This window comes from Opisthocomus hoazin, chromosome 13, assembly GCF_030867145.1.
Source record: "Opisthocomus hoazin isolate bOpiHoa1 chromosome 13, bOpiHoa1.hap1, whole genome shotgun sequence".
In the NCBI taxonomy this organism is placed as follows: Eukaryota; Metazoa; Chordata; class Aves; order Opisthocomiformes; family Opisthocomidae; genus Opisthocomus; species Opisthocomus hoazin.
Window position 1 is genome coordinate 23,963,466 of NC_134426.1, and position 16,271 is coordinate 23,979,736.

Consider the following 16,271-nt stretch of genomic DNA (forward strand, 5'->3'; position numbering starts at 1 on the left):
GAGCATATGGAGTGTGGGGTGTTTTAAAGGACAGCACTGACTTCTTTTCAAATGACACAAACAGGCTTTTTAAGTAAATATAAAAAAGAGATGCCTTGGACCAGCAGTGCCCCCCTCCTTTTCTGATCAATATTTGCTTGCTCAGGAAAGAGTGTTAAAGTGACACAGCAGCATCACTTCCACGGCTGCAAGGCTAGCAGCTGAGTTTTGGGCTCAGTTTTGGGGTACCCGATGTACAGAGCTGCCCGTGGGGCTGAGGAACGCATATTTACAGCGAGGACTTTGTGGTAGGAAGTGGCAGTGACTCTGTTCGTGTTTCTGACAGTAGGACTGGAGGTTTGAATTAAATGCAATGCTGAGCACATTTGAAATATTCCACTCTGTGCATTTTGTGGCACTGATGATTGAACTTGACATCCAGCTTGCCAGCAGCCACGTGTTTGGTATGTACATGGCACACTTAGAAATCTAATTCCTAATTCTGTGCTGTGCTGGCAATAAGGGACCTCTGACCTCTGCTGCCCTGGCACACGGAGATTAGATGTGTGTCTGTGACTCAGAGGAAGCTGTCTTAGTTGTTCACTGAGGTAAGAAAAAGAGGTGGAGCTGCAGGAGCCAAACAAAACCCAAAGCACTTTTATAACGTACCAAGTTCATGCCCAAAAAAGCCATTCAAACCCCGGTTCCCTCAAGAGATAAAAGTCTCCTGTATTGAGAGAATTTCTGGAGCATCTTGTGAGCATGAAGTACAGCCTCCCTTAATTAATGGAAGGCAGCTCAGCGTAGTTGTGTGAAAAGCTCCAGGGACACAAAGCTCAGAAAGGCTTTAGCAAGGCAGCGCAGCACCAGAAGGGTTTAATGGCATTATAATGTCCTTGAATTACAGTAGCCACAACAGAGACATGTAATCCAGCAGTACATTAGCAGTGAAAGAATATCTACTCTTTCTCTCTTGAGCCCTTGTCAACTTTTGCTGAAAACCAGAGTTGCCATCCCTGAGATATCAAGACTCAAAGGCAGGAGGAAAGGAAAAGGAGATAGGAGAGGGAGTCTGCAGATTTTGGAAAGAAAACAAATTGGTTTTCCCCACAAATGGCCCACCTTGCTCCAGCCCCTTTGTAGTTCCTATTGCATTTCATAACATCTTTAATAGTTTTCTGAAATGTGTCTGTTTGGGGACCAAGGTTTTGCAACCTTTTGGGAGCAGCCTTTTGCAAGGGAATTATTATGCCCTTAATAACTGTCAGGAAGCTGTTTGTTGATTTAGTACAAATCTTTCTCTTTCATTCACACGCTCTCGCATACATATCTGAGGGTATGTGCAGTTGCTTCATTCATGCGTTTAATAAACTTGAACCACAGCCATTTCTGTGGTGTGTGGCGGGGCGTGTAAAGCGAGAACTGTGGTACAGGAGGGACCGTTGGTAGTTAAAGGCTGTTTACATGAATTAATGCGAAAGAAAAGGAGCTGCTTGACAGACTGAGGAATTGGAATCCATTACAGATTGGAAAGGAGACGTGCGGGCTCAGAAAAGGCAGCAGCAGAAGTTCCTCTGTGCTGCCCCCATCAACATCGACAAGGAGAAGCCATGCAAGGGGGCACCCGGCCGCTCCCTCTGCCTGTGTCCGCGGAGGGGGCTTCCCAGAGGCTGCCAGCTGCTGAGCTGCGTCTGACGGGGCTTAGCTCTTGGGTGTATTTGTCCTGCAGAGGCTTAGTTGGGTCCCATCAAACTCATTTCGCCAAATGTTCACTCGTTTCCAACAAACAGCTTAGAAAACGTGACCTCAAAAGAGACAGAAGCGCTCAATTTTTCTCTTTTCTCTACATCTTTTTAGTCTTTCTCTTGTGCTGGAAGATGAATGTTTCGGATGTGTCTGCAGTAACACAGGCATGTCTAATCTGCCTTTCTATTGATGACCTGTTCCTGAATGTCCTGGCCTGATTTATGAAAATGTACTGTACTTTTCACCGTGTTTTGATGTTGCTCTGTTAGGACTGCATGCAAACTGCAGCAGAACAGTGATGCTTATTCATTCAAACAGTGAAGGGCTGGCTGGGAACTGAATGAGCTCATAGTTGTTGCCGTCTTCGCTTCCAGAAAGGGAAACAGGAGAAAGAGGGTATCCCAAGTCTAGTCGTTCTTTTCCTAGCCATCAGTTTGTTTTATAAATCATAATTTTGAAAGCACAAGGTCATGGTATTTATTTAATCACTCATATAGTAGGTTTTTAGGGATGGATTCTTGTTTTAACTCTCCTTTCTGTAATAACTCCTGATAAAGTTGGAGCTGCGAGCTGTTTGCCTGCCAAATTTTCTTTCTCTTGCTATGGCTTGAGCATTAATGAATTTAAAATCTGAGAGTCTGATCCCCATCTCTTACTAGCATAATTCAGCAGTTACCTCTGTTGCCGGGGAGAGTCTCAGCCTTCTTCCAGCCCACATGTGCTAAACTGCTCTTCACACACACACAGATTAATAAAAATCCCACCTATGCTATCTAGGTGTGCTTCAAAAGCCACCACTCAGACAGGGGAAGCTTACCCGGGTGGGAGGACTTTTGGCAGGTCCCCTGCTAGAAGCCCTGTTGCAAGTGCAGAGCAGAGGACACACAAAGGGAACCGGAGAGGTCTGCTGGGAGCAGGGCTCTGGGTGCTCGGCTCTCTGCTCTGCAGAGGACCCTGCGGTGGTTTGGAGACATCCCTCGACTCTGATTTCTGTGCTGCAAAACACAGAATTTTACCTGTTACCTTAAATCCCTAAGAAATGGTTTCAGTCCCAGGTTGATTGCCCATGGTGACGTTTAATTGCCTAATGTGTTAATTAGCTAAGATTCGGGAATATAAGGTGTTGCTAGACAGAAGCAGAGGTGGTGAGGAAGTCGCACTGGAAGCTATTACCTGGCCCCATGCCCTACCAAAGAAAATCCTTGTCTTCAGGCCAGTCACTTGTACATGTGGTCCAGCCTCCAGAGCACAGAGACAAGCGAAGGACCTCAGAACAATCAGCTCCCAGGCTGAACGTTTTCTTTGGGGCCACCTTCTTGTCAGCTTTGATCTGTTGCCTCTCAGGTGGGAATCAGCACTTTGAAATTCTGCCCAGTTTTTCTTCTCACTGGTATCCCAGGGAAAAGAGGAAAGGTAGAAAGCAGCGTACAGGGCTTTTTAGTGCGTAGGAGAGTTGTCTGGTTTGAGAACAGCACTTAAAATACAAAAAGACAACAGGGATAAGTGCGGTGCCAGTGAGGAACAGATGATTTCCACTTATGGAAGCAAGGTTCTCCATGGGGTGGGAGGAGGAGCAGATGTACTAGGCACTGCCTGAAGGTCTTCTGACTTCCCACCTGTTGGACCAGCTATTAGACGTTGCAGGTAGAAAGCACGATGTATTTCTTGCCCTGAAAATATTACACTTAGATTAGTGTGCCTTCTGCAAGGATGGAAGAATAACATCTGCTCTCTTGCTGCTGCCCAGACATGCCGCTCCCAGCAGGGCAATGTGCTTCTGCCTCCAGCCTTCCCTATAGCCATTTCTGCAGGCTCACATGAAGCTTCTCCCGGAGTTTTGCGGTCTCATCTTCCTCAGCTCAGGCCAGCTTGGATCGGTGTTGTGATGAAGTGGGTATTACATCTCGTCTGTTCTCAGCTACCTGCTGCAAGGTCCTTCCCTTGCATTGCACACTCCTGTGCTTTAAGGACTTTTGGGCAGCAACTAGCTTTTCTTGCTGTGCAGCACAATGAGATCGGATCCTGACAGGAGCCGTCAAGAGCTAAAGTAAAACGTGTTAACATGAGAATATCCCAAAAAACATCATTCTGCCTGTAAATAAACTCCTTGTTTTCCTGCTGAAACCAATGGCAACTGTAAGATTTTGACCTTAAAACAGACATTTCTTGCAAGACAGGCATTGCAAGAGTCAGGATAACCTTTCTTGGTACGTTACCTAGGCTTAGACAAGCAGGGATGGAAATGGATTTGCTATGGATCTGTCTATAAGGTAGGTTGTTGTTGTTTCAAGATAATAATATTAGGAATGCAAATTATCCTACAAAAGCTGGTGATATTTAAATACGATTGAAATTCATTTAGCATTTAAACAGAAAAGTAGAAAATTGCATTAAATTCAGATGAGGATGAGTACACATTCGAGAGTCAGAAATATTAAACACGTCTACAGAATGGAATAGAAGGTCTAGCTGGTAATGGATTGTGAAAAGAGTTCAGGGTTTTAATAGATCATTCCGTCAGATCATCAGCACGGTAAAGTGGTAGTTAATAAATTATTTGATGTGTACATTTACTCATATATTTTAACTAGCTGTAATGAACAGGTCCTGTCAACTCACCTAGATCCTTGCAATAGCTGCTAAATCGCTTAAGTGAGATTTAGTAACTCTCAGCAATATTGATGTCCAGAGCTGCAGGTAATAAATGCAGTGACATCAGGACTAGCTTGAGCAAAACATTGTGCAAGACCTTTGTCAGGCTTGCAGCAGAGATGAAGCTGTTTGGCCCCAATGGGCACCTCTGGGCATCAGTGAGCTCTTCCCTGTAATTAGTTTTCGGTTGATGTGACCACCCCATGCCCTGGCACCTGTAACCGGACTCCTGAACAACCCTTTGTCCCAGTCTGAGGTTGACTAGCCACCAGCTGTGCCCAGTAGAATTCTGTATGCAGGCAGTTACCTGCTCCTCCCCTCAGGTATGTGATATTCCTCGGACTGCATGCGAAGTGGAGGAGGAGGATAGTAGAGTCTGACTGAGCTATGGGGAGAGGAGAATCCTCTCTCGGTGCCATTACACTAAGGCTATCCTGGTGCTGGAGTGGGAATTAAGACAGAAAGAAGCTGTTCTTTTATCTCAGATTATACTGGAAATGTTTATAGCAGAAAAAGGCTGCCTGTTAAAATGACACCAAATTATACACACTGTTAAGGGCACACCAGGCACCTTTCTTGTTATTCCTAGTTGTCCTCTGAACTTGGAACTAGTTTAAACCTATATCCTTTGTCTTCCTCCCACTTACTTTCCCATCATGTAGTGTACTTTATAATTTGTGAAGAGACTCATTAATTTTTTTCTTCTTTTTTTCAGGTTTCTGACAGATGCGACTATGTCTTTGTCAATGGGAAGGAAATGAAAGGCAAAGTGAATGTCATAGTTAATTTTACTTACCAGCATCTGAGTGCCCCTTTAGAAATGACAGTCTGGGTTCCTCGTCTCCCGCTGCAGATAGAGGTCTCTGACACAGAACTAAATCAGATCAAGGGGTGGAGAGTTCCCATCATCTCTAATAAGAGGTAGGTTTCATTAGAGGATGTTCATTCTGGGCTGTGCACTTGCCAAAGACCTGTCAGGGCCAGTGGATCTGAACATGCTCATTTGGCCTTAATGCAATTTCGGCATAAATTTGAAGGTCACCAGACATTTATTCAGTAGGCTCATGCACTGGAGGGAAATAGGAACTGCACGTTGCACGATCCTATGTCAGAAACCAATTTCCTTTTATAGGGCTGGTGACTGAAATGAAAAGAGCCAACTGGTCAAGTTAGGCAGGATCAGCCATGAGGCAGCGGGAAGACAACAGCAAGGACCAGCTCTGGCAAGGCTGCTCGGTCTCCAGCCTGGTTCACAGGTCGTGCTAGTTAATTTCTTCATTGTTAATGGTCACAATTAGTGCATACTTGTTTCATATCACTGTAGGGTCCCGTGGCACTCCTCAGTGTCCCAAAGTCAGGACACTGATACAGTCAGGCTTTAAAGATACTGTCTGTACCCACAGGTCAGTGGCATGTGAGGGACAGGACAGAGGATGGTTGTAGGCAGATCTAGACTGTTTCTGTTGTCAGTGTTATTAAAAACAAGAACAAATTGGTAAAGCAGACACTTGCTATTCCCACCTACCTATGAAGACTTCATTTATTACCAGGTTTCCGTTAGTATCACAGCAAAGAGATGGGGATTTTGGTGGAGAAGTGATTTCAACATGAATGCTATACAGAAAGGGAGGTGTATGTAGGTGCAGACAGAGGAGATTTCCATGGCAACACAAAGATGTTTATGGGAAGATCCAGAAAGAAAAAAGCGTGAAGATCTTGAAAGTAAGGACTTAACAAGGAAAATAATGAGAGATATTTGGAGAGGACTATGTGGTAGTGAAGCTAGCAGGCCAGTTGGTGATTTCAGCAGCTGTTCTGGAGAACTAGGCAGCCTGGAGGTCTCACTCATGAACAAGGAAAATGGGATAAAAGTGGGTGAACCTGACTGACTTCAGAAATGCACTGACGCAAGCAGCTTCAGCAGAGCACAGGGAGGGGGTAAATGCCCTTTTTTCTAGCAACTAGGCTGCAGACTTATGTCAGCAATAGCTCTCCTGTTGCAAGCTCTCCCAGCATCTGTTTCAATTAATTTTTGGTACTTGGTGTCCTACCAGACCAGCCAGGGACAGTGATGATGAAGAAGAGGACGAACGTAAGGGAAAAGGCTGTGCCCTTCAGTACCAACAGGCGATGGTGCGAGTCCTCACGCAGTTTGTAGCTGAAGCCTCAGACCCCGGCAGCCAGCTGAGCTATTTACTGGGTTCTGACTGGCAGATTGACATTACGGACCTGGTGAGTGACTTCATGCAGGTGGAGGAGCCAAGAATCGCTAAGCTACAGGACGGACAGGTTTTGATTGGGCAGGAACTTGGAATGACGACAATTCAGGTAGGGAAAATTAATTACTTATTCCTTTTCCTCCATTAACCCGCCACTCGGGAACTGAAGCAGTCATCACATGTACAGCAGCTTCTTCCATTAGCAACAGAAATGGAAGCTGTAAATTTCTGAATGGAGCAGAATTGCAGCAAGGACTGGAAGACAGAGAAGAGATGGTTTTCTCCTCTTATCTTGTGCCCTGAAGTATGTAGATTGCAGTTTTAGCAAATTTCGCCCAACCTGTTTGGTGAACACCTGGCTGTTTCTGCTTGTTTTTGTCTAAGGCTGTTTCTGAATCTGGAGCCAGTGCATGGGCTATCACAAGGCATGCAGCTGGTGAAACAGCTCAGTCTTCTCAAAGCCTACACTGACAGAGCAAAGGGTAAAGTGAAAATTAACTGGTGCTGGTTGAGGAACTAGAACTGGAGTAGGAGATCCATGGGATCAAATGCCTGCATGCCTTGCAAGCTCAAGCAGCGTGTTACAAAATGTAAGCGTTAGGGCACATTTCAGAATACGCACAAAGCAATAGTAACGATTGGTACTTCTGGAATGAGGTTAGAAGACTGACTGGTTAGTGACTACTAAGGTATGTTCTCCAGGGGCGCAGCTTCATCATTTTGAGCCAATCTGGCCAAGAATATGGCCTATCAATACTACTGTATATGTGGCTGTGCCTTCGTGTCCCCACTCTGCAGTAACTCACCGAAACCTATGCACCATGTCATTGGCAGCTTTTCACATATAGTTCTTCCTGCCGTGCAGAGAAATACTGGCCTAGAAAATGAGGTCCCAGAAGAAAAGAGAGGGAAAAAAAAAAAGGGATTAATCCTACAAAGTAGAAAACATGTTAACAGGCAGTGGAACAGCAGAAAAAAGCTACCTCTCCAAACATGCTTGCCATCCCAAACTGTCGAACAAGAAAGCAACAGCCATGCCTGTTGATAACATGGGTTGCCAGGGCTGGAGAAACAGAAGTCAAAATTTTTGACTTTCTGCAAAATCTGTAAAGATTTTCTGAATGATTTTCCAAAGCTCTGGGACTTACAGCACTCTTACAAATGCACATATAACTGTAGCAAGAAAAATCCAAAGGGAAAAAGCTGAGAGCAAGTTATATCTAAAGAATGTATCTTGTAAACTGCTTCAAAAATGCTCTGTACCTTATATGGATCATTAAATTAAATTTGTTTGCTAACCAGTATCTTTGGATGTCATGTATCAGTGCACTGACCTCCATGCACATTTTTTTAACCAAAACAAGTTTTCTCTGTCGATTTTGTACCATGAATGTTTATTATAGCACTACATTAGGCTTACTCTCTATGGGATAGAAATAAATGTCATTTATTCTACGGATTTTATATAAATCTACAGATTGCATTGTATATATGCTACCTAAAACCATGATTATTAGTAAAATGATTGCATTTCATGTAAAGATTACATTTATAAAAACTTAATACATCTGAAACAGATGTGGTTAGCATATTGCAGATGTGAATGGCAGAGCTGATGAGAATTACTTTGGTAAAAGATGTTATAAGGACCCTATTATTGCAGAAGAGTTATAAAATGTGACTAGCCATTTGTTAATCATATTTTAATAGTGTCTATCTGCTAAGAGTGACTCTGCCCATTAACATAAATACCACTTATCTGTATTACAGTAGCTCCATGTAGCTATTTTGCTTGGTGCTATGCAAAATGGCTGTTGCTAACTTCAATTTTTCTTTTCAGATATTGTCCCCCCTTTCAGATGCTATCTTGGCTGAAAAGACAGTGACAGTTCTGGATGAGAAGGTGACAATAACTGACCTGGGAGTGCAGCTGGTGACTGGATTGTCGCTTTCTCTGCAGCTCAGTCCAGGAAGCAATAAGGCCATCTTTGCTACAGCAGTAGCACAAGAGCTGCTCCAGTCTCCAAAGCAGGTACTGTTGCCCATATGTATTGCGTTGTGGAAGGACACTGCTCTGATTCACTATACCCGACATTATAAGCTGATGGCATCAAGCAGATTTTTATTAATAATATGCTAATAAACTTTTTCCTTATGGGCACTTTTTTCTGAAGGCCACCAGATGCCCTAACAGAAAAAGAAAGGTCTCACAAAAATGGTGCAAAGTCTACACCACCCAGTCAACAAACAGGCATACTCCATCTGCCATGCTGGCATCCCGTAAATAACACATGTAACTCGATGATGTGCCATAATCCAGCAACAGCAGTCCCCTTACACACACACGCACGCCCTTTCTATCCCATCCCGCACCTACTACGTCAGACGAGATATTGCCAGCTAGATTGCCAAGTTCAGCCTCCCACCACAGGCAACCAAATCAACCCTTTAAGCACATCTTTAAATGAGAAAGTGTTTTGCATAGTGCCAAACTCTTCTTCCTTTAGTTACTTTCTGTGAGCATTTTAAGAAGTTGTGGAACATCCCTTTCATGCTGATTCATTACTAGAATATGAATCAGCATTATTGACTCATTTCCTGATTCATGATTTCATAAACCAGTTTTTGTTTCCCTGTTATTCTTAGTCCTTATTACGGAACCAGCAACTACTAAGGGCTTTTGGACTTTGCTGTGTCTGCATGAGTCCCTGCTTGATGTTTGTCCTTGTGCTTCTGTCTACATTTGAAATTTAAACTTTTTTTCAACGCAGATCCATCAGTCTGGGACTTACATCAAGGATGCACTGGGCTTTTAATGCTTAAACATGTTCTGAGCTTTAGAGGTAAATGATCATGGCATGCACGTTTGAAATCTGGCCAACTGTTGAGATGCTTTAATTCATCATACGGTCTTATCCTTGGGATGCAGGATGAGAAATAATGCAGAAGTGCTGTCTTTATAGGGTGATAAAAATCAGGCTGCCATAGTATTCTAGGAGTTAAGAAATCAATGTCAGGCAGCTAGAAATAAGGCCAGTGAGCTAATCCATTGCATAGGTGGGGAGTTAAAAAAATTGCCTTGAAATTAGCCCAGAATCTGGGGTTGCTGGCATTTAATCCCAGTATGCTGCCCAGCACTGACATTTCAGTTCCCAGAACTGGAGTCTAGATCGGTCCCTCTCTGGATGCAGGGGTACAGTCAGGACAACATGGGACTGGTATTAAACCAGTGAGGAAGATGTGCGCCCTCCACCCTCCAAGGACTGACTCTGCTTTGAAAGGCATCTGATTCCTCCCGTTGCTTAGTGCATGATTTTCAGAGCACAATCCCTACAAGCAAAGTAATGCAAAATTATTAAATGATTATGCAGGTTTAAGCAACACAGTGGGAGGTTGAGAGCTGATAACACAAATTCTATGTGGCCTTCAAGAAACATCCAAAGATTAATAAACACAAAGCCGGGATTTATGACAGTGTCAGCAAAGTCTTAGGGCTCTGTCCTGAAATAGAGACAGAAGCAAATCTTCCGCTGAAGCACAGGGAGCTTTATGGCTGTAAGGATTTCAGAATCAGGCCAGTAGATTATGCACGATACAATCCCAAAAGGCTGGAGGCTTATTCTCTATGATCTGAACAGGTGAATGACTATGCACTAGAAACAATTTAAAAGATAAAGTTATATGTTTATTCTCTGTATATATGTTGAGTTAGAATGTAAATACCATCTGTTCAAAAAACTGCTTATGTAAAGAAACAAGGCTTTTATAAACACGCTTTCTGCAAGTACAGTTATTAGTCTGTTGGTTGGGAGTTTGTGTGTCTGTCGGGCTCTCTCACACTGCAGGGTGACCCCAACTCTTACCAGACAAGAGCTCACCTCCTTTGAGGCACCAAAGAATCCACTCATCAAGCCAGGAGTCTTTTTGGTGTGGATCCTCCAGTGCCTAATAAGGTGCAAATATGCCAGCCAAAACAGAGCAAGTCAGGCCATCAGAAGCAGGAATTAGATTCCAGGAGAGGAATCTGAATTTTGTTTGTAAATGATTGATGTGTGAATGCCAAGATTTGTTTCAGGTAGCACAACAATTTTCAATAGCCGTTTGAGAGTCCTTAGAGGACCTGATTTTCAGAAATGGGTGAGCACATGTTTTCTGAAATCTAAGAATACTTTAAAATGTTTCAAGTTAGAAACCAAAAGTCAAAGTTCCATGGCATGCTGCACCATTACACATGTGCAAGCACAGAGTTAGTACTCAGATCTGACCCGCTTACGTTCAGTAAGCCTCCATGCACTCTGAAGTACACAATCTGCATCGCTGTGACATGAGACTAAACTTCATTATTGTCTTGCTTTTAATTGCTAACAAGCATGAAAATTACCCTGGCTGTTTCCTAAAGAAGAAACTGATTGGTTTTCTCTGCTTGTACAAAACGCTTATTTAATTTGAGACACAAAAATCAAGGAGTGAAGGTATGGAGCCATGTATGCACTTCCTTGCTGTATTAGGTATTTTTTAACATGTGTTGCGTGTAACAAAAGGAGACTTTGTATTTTAAGCAGTTTAGAAATAATGTAATTTTTTTTTTTCATTTAAATATACAACCGTAAATGACCTCAGTCCCTGGTAATGCTTTCTGACATGCAATTTATTATGGTGCTGAAGTAGATTTTGCAGAGCCCAGGGGATACAGCTCTTTTATGCACCTTTGGGGAAACAAATCTTATTATCAATGAGTGTTTTAAACTAGTATTTCTCTTCACATCTTGGCAAGATATTAATCTTATTGCTCTCCCTTTTTATTTCTTTTCTGGTTATAAATGGTATGTGGATTTTGTGAGGAGGACAGAATAGACCAGGACAGAACATGTTTCCCTCGATGTTTATTCTGAATGTGCGTACATTTGTTTTATATATTATAGGAAGCAGCCATCAGCTGCTGGATCCAGTTCAGTGATGGATCTGTCATGCCCCTGGATATTTATGACTCCAAAGACTTCTCCTTGTCAGCTACATCTCTGGATGAGAAGGTGGTCTCCATTCACCATGACCCCAAATTCAAGTGGCCTGTGATTGTTGCTGAGACTGAAGGCCAGGGGACACTGGTGAAGGTAGAGATGGTGATCAGTGAATCATGCCAGAAATCCAAAAGAAAGAGCATCCTAGCTGTTGGAAGCGGTAGCATTAAAGTCAAGTTTGGGCAGAGTGATGCCAGCCCTAACATTAGTGACAGTAAACACAGGGGTGCTGGTGTCCACCTAGAAAATCATGCCAGTGACCGGCGTCAGAAAACCACTCTGCAGGAAAGAGGTGGGCTAGATGGCCAGTATTACAGCTCCTCAATGGGCCACGAGCAAGGCAAAGGGACCACCACTCAAAGGTCTATTTTAAGTAAAAAAGAAGACAGAGAAAGCCTCCTAGATGATGACAGTCATCTGCAGAACATCCCAATAGACTTCACGAGCTTCCCTGCACAGGTGGATCTGCCAAGGAACAACGGAGACTTGGAAGAGAATGACCTAGTCCAGACCCCTAGGGGACTCAGCGATCTGGAGATAGGAATGTACGCTCTTCTGGGAGTCTTTTGCCTGGCAATTCTGGTCTTCCTTATCAATTGTGTCACTTTTGCTTTGAAGTACAGAAACAAACAAGTTCCATTTGAAGAGCAAGAAGGCATGAGCCACTCTCATGACTGGGTTGGGCTGAGCAACAGGACAGAACTTCTGGAGAATCATGTAAATTTTTCATCCCAACAAGATGAACATATCACAGCCATTGACAGAGGAGTGGATTATGAAGAGAGCAAATATCTCCTCAACACAAATGCCGCCAAAAATATTAATGGACAATCTTTCAGGTCTACTGAGTCCACATTCACTGAAGAAAAAGAACAGAAAAGTGAACCAACTACTTCTCCTACCTCTAAGAGGAAACGGGTTAAATTCACCACCTTTACCACCATCTCCTCTGATGATGGGTGTCCAACTGTCAACTCAATCTTGATGAGTAGTGAGGATGACATTAAATGGGTCTGCCAGGATATGGACCTGGGGGAGTGCAAAGAACTTAAAAACTATATGGAGAGATTACATGAAAATGCATAATGAGACACAAAAGACCTTTTTGTTTGGTTTGTTTGTTCGTTTGTTTTTCACTCACCTTCTGCCTTTAATTTTGGGTAGTGGGGCGAAATGTTGTGTTGGTAACAAGAATCAGCTGGTGGATAACTCAATGGAGCCCCAAGAAGCCACCCAAAAGCAGCTGGGAGAGCAGAGATCCTGGACAGCTCTTAAAATTCAAATCTTCTCTGTGCTCTGAGATGGAAGTGAGAGATGCGTGTGGTTTTTTGATGCATGGTAACATGAAAAAAAAACTTAGCAAAGTAATACGGTCTTATTCTCTGAGCTTTTCCAGGAAATCAATAAATATAACAAATTCCAGTGCAGTTTGGATATTACAAAGTTCGCACAGCTCTACTGTTCAATATTGCAAGCTTTGGTTAAAAGCAAAAGATTGGTCTCAGAATAAATAGATTCACGAAGAGAGCATGTCATTCAAGCCACATGCGGAGAATATCCGTCCAAGAACACTAATTTAAAGCTGAAAAAAACCAACAGTGTGAGCAAAGCAGCTCCCAGAGCTGAGAAGTCGTGAGTTTCCAAAGAATCTGGAGGGGAAAAAGGAGTAACTGGGCTGTTTACAAACCAGCATGTTTGCCTCCCAAGCACTGAGAATGGATACACATATACAGTTAAAACTGAAACTCTCTTTTTAAGTAGATGCCAAGGTAATAAACTTTGCCAGCCAATTTTCAGTATTTCTTAATTTGTAAAATAGGAGAAGATATAATGTATACTCAGAATACCACTCATATAAAGGAAGGTCCGTTTTGGAAAGTTCAAGAGAACAAGCTATTTTTAAAAGCCCACTTTATTTGATTGTCCTGTTTCAAATTTGTATTCCCAGCCATTTCCCTGGAGCGCTCCCCATCTGGTATCCCGAGGGCACTTACTAGCATCAGTCAACTTTGGAAGCGTATGGTTTCTTCCTTCCCTTCCATGCACACTCGCTTCTCCATGGTGTGCTCTTGCCAAGCACAGACACTGTTTATACCACGCTGGTACTTGCTTTACATGCTGTCATTTACCAAAGTTGGCCACTCTCTCTTGGGTAGGTGTGACCTGTGCTGAACTCGGACACCACCGGCAGCTGCCTCTTTGCCTGCCCCCTTCCCTAGGAGAAGTCAGGCTGTTCAGTTCCTTCTGCTCGTGCTTCTTCAGACCCCTGCTCAGCACGTTTAGAGGGCACTCGCAGCTCGCAGAGCAGTGCTGCACATTCAACGTTGAAACCCGAACAGCTAAACTCCGCAGATAACACTTGTTTCTCCCAGAGGTGATGATTATCTTTTGTTTTCCTCTGATAAGGATGTACATACGGTAGGATTTCAGTGGTTACCCTTTGAATCCAATGTGCCCTCCAGCCCTAAAACCATGACATTTTTCGTGAGGTCCAAAAGCAGTCTCCAATGACCAGTGGCAAAGTGCCAAAGCACTGACTAAAATCCAGCTTATATTTCAAGTTTTCCTTTATTTTCCAGAGTGAATCTTTGCCCTCCTTTTATTATTAAGTCTCTTTCTGTCATTGAATCTAGGTTGCTCAGTTTAATACACACCCACCCTCCCACAAACGCTTAGATTGAATCCCTCTATATTTAGAATGTACTGTAGATTGTAAGAATGTAATATATATATTTATAAACATGGCAACTGTGAATAAAATTTGCATTTTAGTGGCTTCATCTTTTTTCCTACTCTGAACGCCTCTTTGCTTTCACTGTCAGAAGGTTTACCCAAAAAGAGACTGGCAGCAATATGGAGACTTGGCCTTTGATGAAACGGTGAATGAAGGCTCTTGGCACGATCTAGTCACCAAGTTTTACATTGTGCAGTGTTGGGGGGAGAAGGTACAACATCAACAACATGTTATGCTACAAATGTATTTGCACCAAGTCACCCTTCCAAGATTTGAAACTATTTGCAAATAAATCCACATGCTTATTTCTAGCCTGAAAGCCTGAGATGTGAGTTTCTGATTTCAGCGCGCATGGGAAGATCCGCATTTGGCTAAATGCCTTAGCAGACAATTTAAGAGAGTAAGTTGGTGTAAACAGGGCACGCATTCCCAAAACTTTGGAGATCAATACTTGTGCATTGGATGGTCTTTGCTTTTTTCTTTCAGCGTCTCTCATCAAGGCCTGGATTACTCAGTGGTACGCAAGCCGGAGGACGAAGCGCGGCAGTGAGGACAGCACAGTCAGGGCCCAGACTAGCTCGGGGTGAGCGCTCAGGTGAGGGGTGCAGCCTTGGTGCCACAGCAAAGCGCTGCAGCCTCACGGCAGGCTCAGCAGCGTTCTGGCCCCCAGTCTTGCCTCCAATTCTGGAGCTATTTTGGGAGCTTTTTACACATCGCTACATTGTGTCCGCGGAGATTTACCCTTAGTAATGTGGAGGTCAGGGTGAAAGTGGCCAAATCTTAGTTGGCAGTCTGTGCAGATCAGATGTGTGCGTGCGTGCAAGGCTGCCTTGCAAAAGCATCACTGCATGGCCAATCTTTCTCCTTCAGAAGGAGCAGGTAGAAGCCACGCTGGGAGCAGGCTGTCAGAATTGCTTTACCAATGAGCTGCTGTGGTAAATCCAGATTTCTGCATTAGCTGCCTCTGGGGAACATGAAGAACTAACAGCAAGTTCATCTGGTAGCACAAACCACTGAAATGTTCTCCTAGGACAAAACAGCCGCCAGCTACAATGCTAAGGATACTGACATTCAGATTTATGCCTTTCTGCCTGCTCAGAGGTCCCTGCTGTCGCTAACAGCTGTAGCTTGCTATTATCCATAGGGCAATACTATAAATAATACCTAGTATTTAGAGTGCACTTTGTCCATAGATCTCAAAGTGCTCTGAGCAAGGTGGATTCCGTACTGACATGGAGGACACCAAGGTTAAGTGATTTGCCCAAAGTAACATAGGAAATCTATGGCAAAACCAGAAAGAGACATCATTCCCAGCCCACACCCTTTAATATATCACAGTGACTGGGCAGGATCCTGAACTGTGCTCGAGGAGAAGCCAGAGTGGATTATGGCCATCTGCATGCAAGCAAATGCTCTTAATTAATCTATTAATAGAGGAATAAATCAGCTTCCTGTTGAGATTTTTGTATATATCCATCTATTTTTTGAAGGGGTTTTGTCTCTATGCGTATTCACTTTTCTCACAGCACAGGGCCCAGACTTTTAAGTGAGAGCTTCTGCACCATGGAGCATCTCAAGGGAGAAAGCTTGTGTTTCAGGCAATCATATGAGAATCCCATTTGGCAAATGAAGGGGGCTAAATGCTGTTCCCTATCATAAAAACAGTGATGGTGTTTAGATGTTGCGTACACATAACATTTTGCAGCTGCGGCTCCTGTTGGCAATCCCTGAAGACTGATAAAGAGCCTGGCTGGTAGCAAGCAGTCTCCTGTGAGTGTTATTAATTACTTTTTCTTCTTTTCCCCAGTTGCCTCCTTATTTTCATGTTTGAGTCTCTTTTCGTGTGAGTAGCTAGACTGATAGACTGATACAAGCATGTTAACAAAAGAAAAGGTATCTGATGCAGTTTGGCATTTTTTCAGA

The 16,271-nt window shown here is 43.4% G+C and overlaps 1 protein-coding gene across 3 annotated transcripts in view; it reads left to right on the plus strand.

Annotated features, from left to right (window-relative positions):
* TMEM132D (transmembrane protein 132D) overlaps positions 1 to 14,639 on the plus strand; it is a 278,578-nt gene extending 263,939 nt beyond the window's left edge. For all 3 annotated transcript variants that reach the window (XM_009932514.2, XM_075434923.1, XM_075434922.1), the window contains 4 exons: positions 5,093 to 5,298; positions 6,432 to 6,705; positions 8,437 to 8,628; positions 11,519 to 14,639. In XM_009932514.2, the coding sequence (XP_009930816.1) occupies positions 5,093 to 5,298; positions 6,432 to 6,705; positions 8,437 to 8,628; positions 11,519 to 12,700 (1,854 nt within the window). In that variant the 3' untranslated portion in view covers positions 12,701 to 14,639. The remainder of the gene's footprint in view (positions 1 to 5,092; positions 5,299 to 6,431; positions 6,706 to 8,436; positions 8,629 to 11,518) is intronic.
* The last annotated feature ends 1,632 nt before the right edge of the window (positions 14,640 to 16,271 follow it).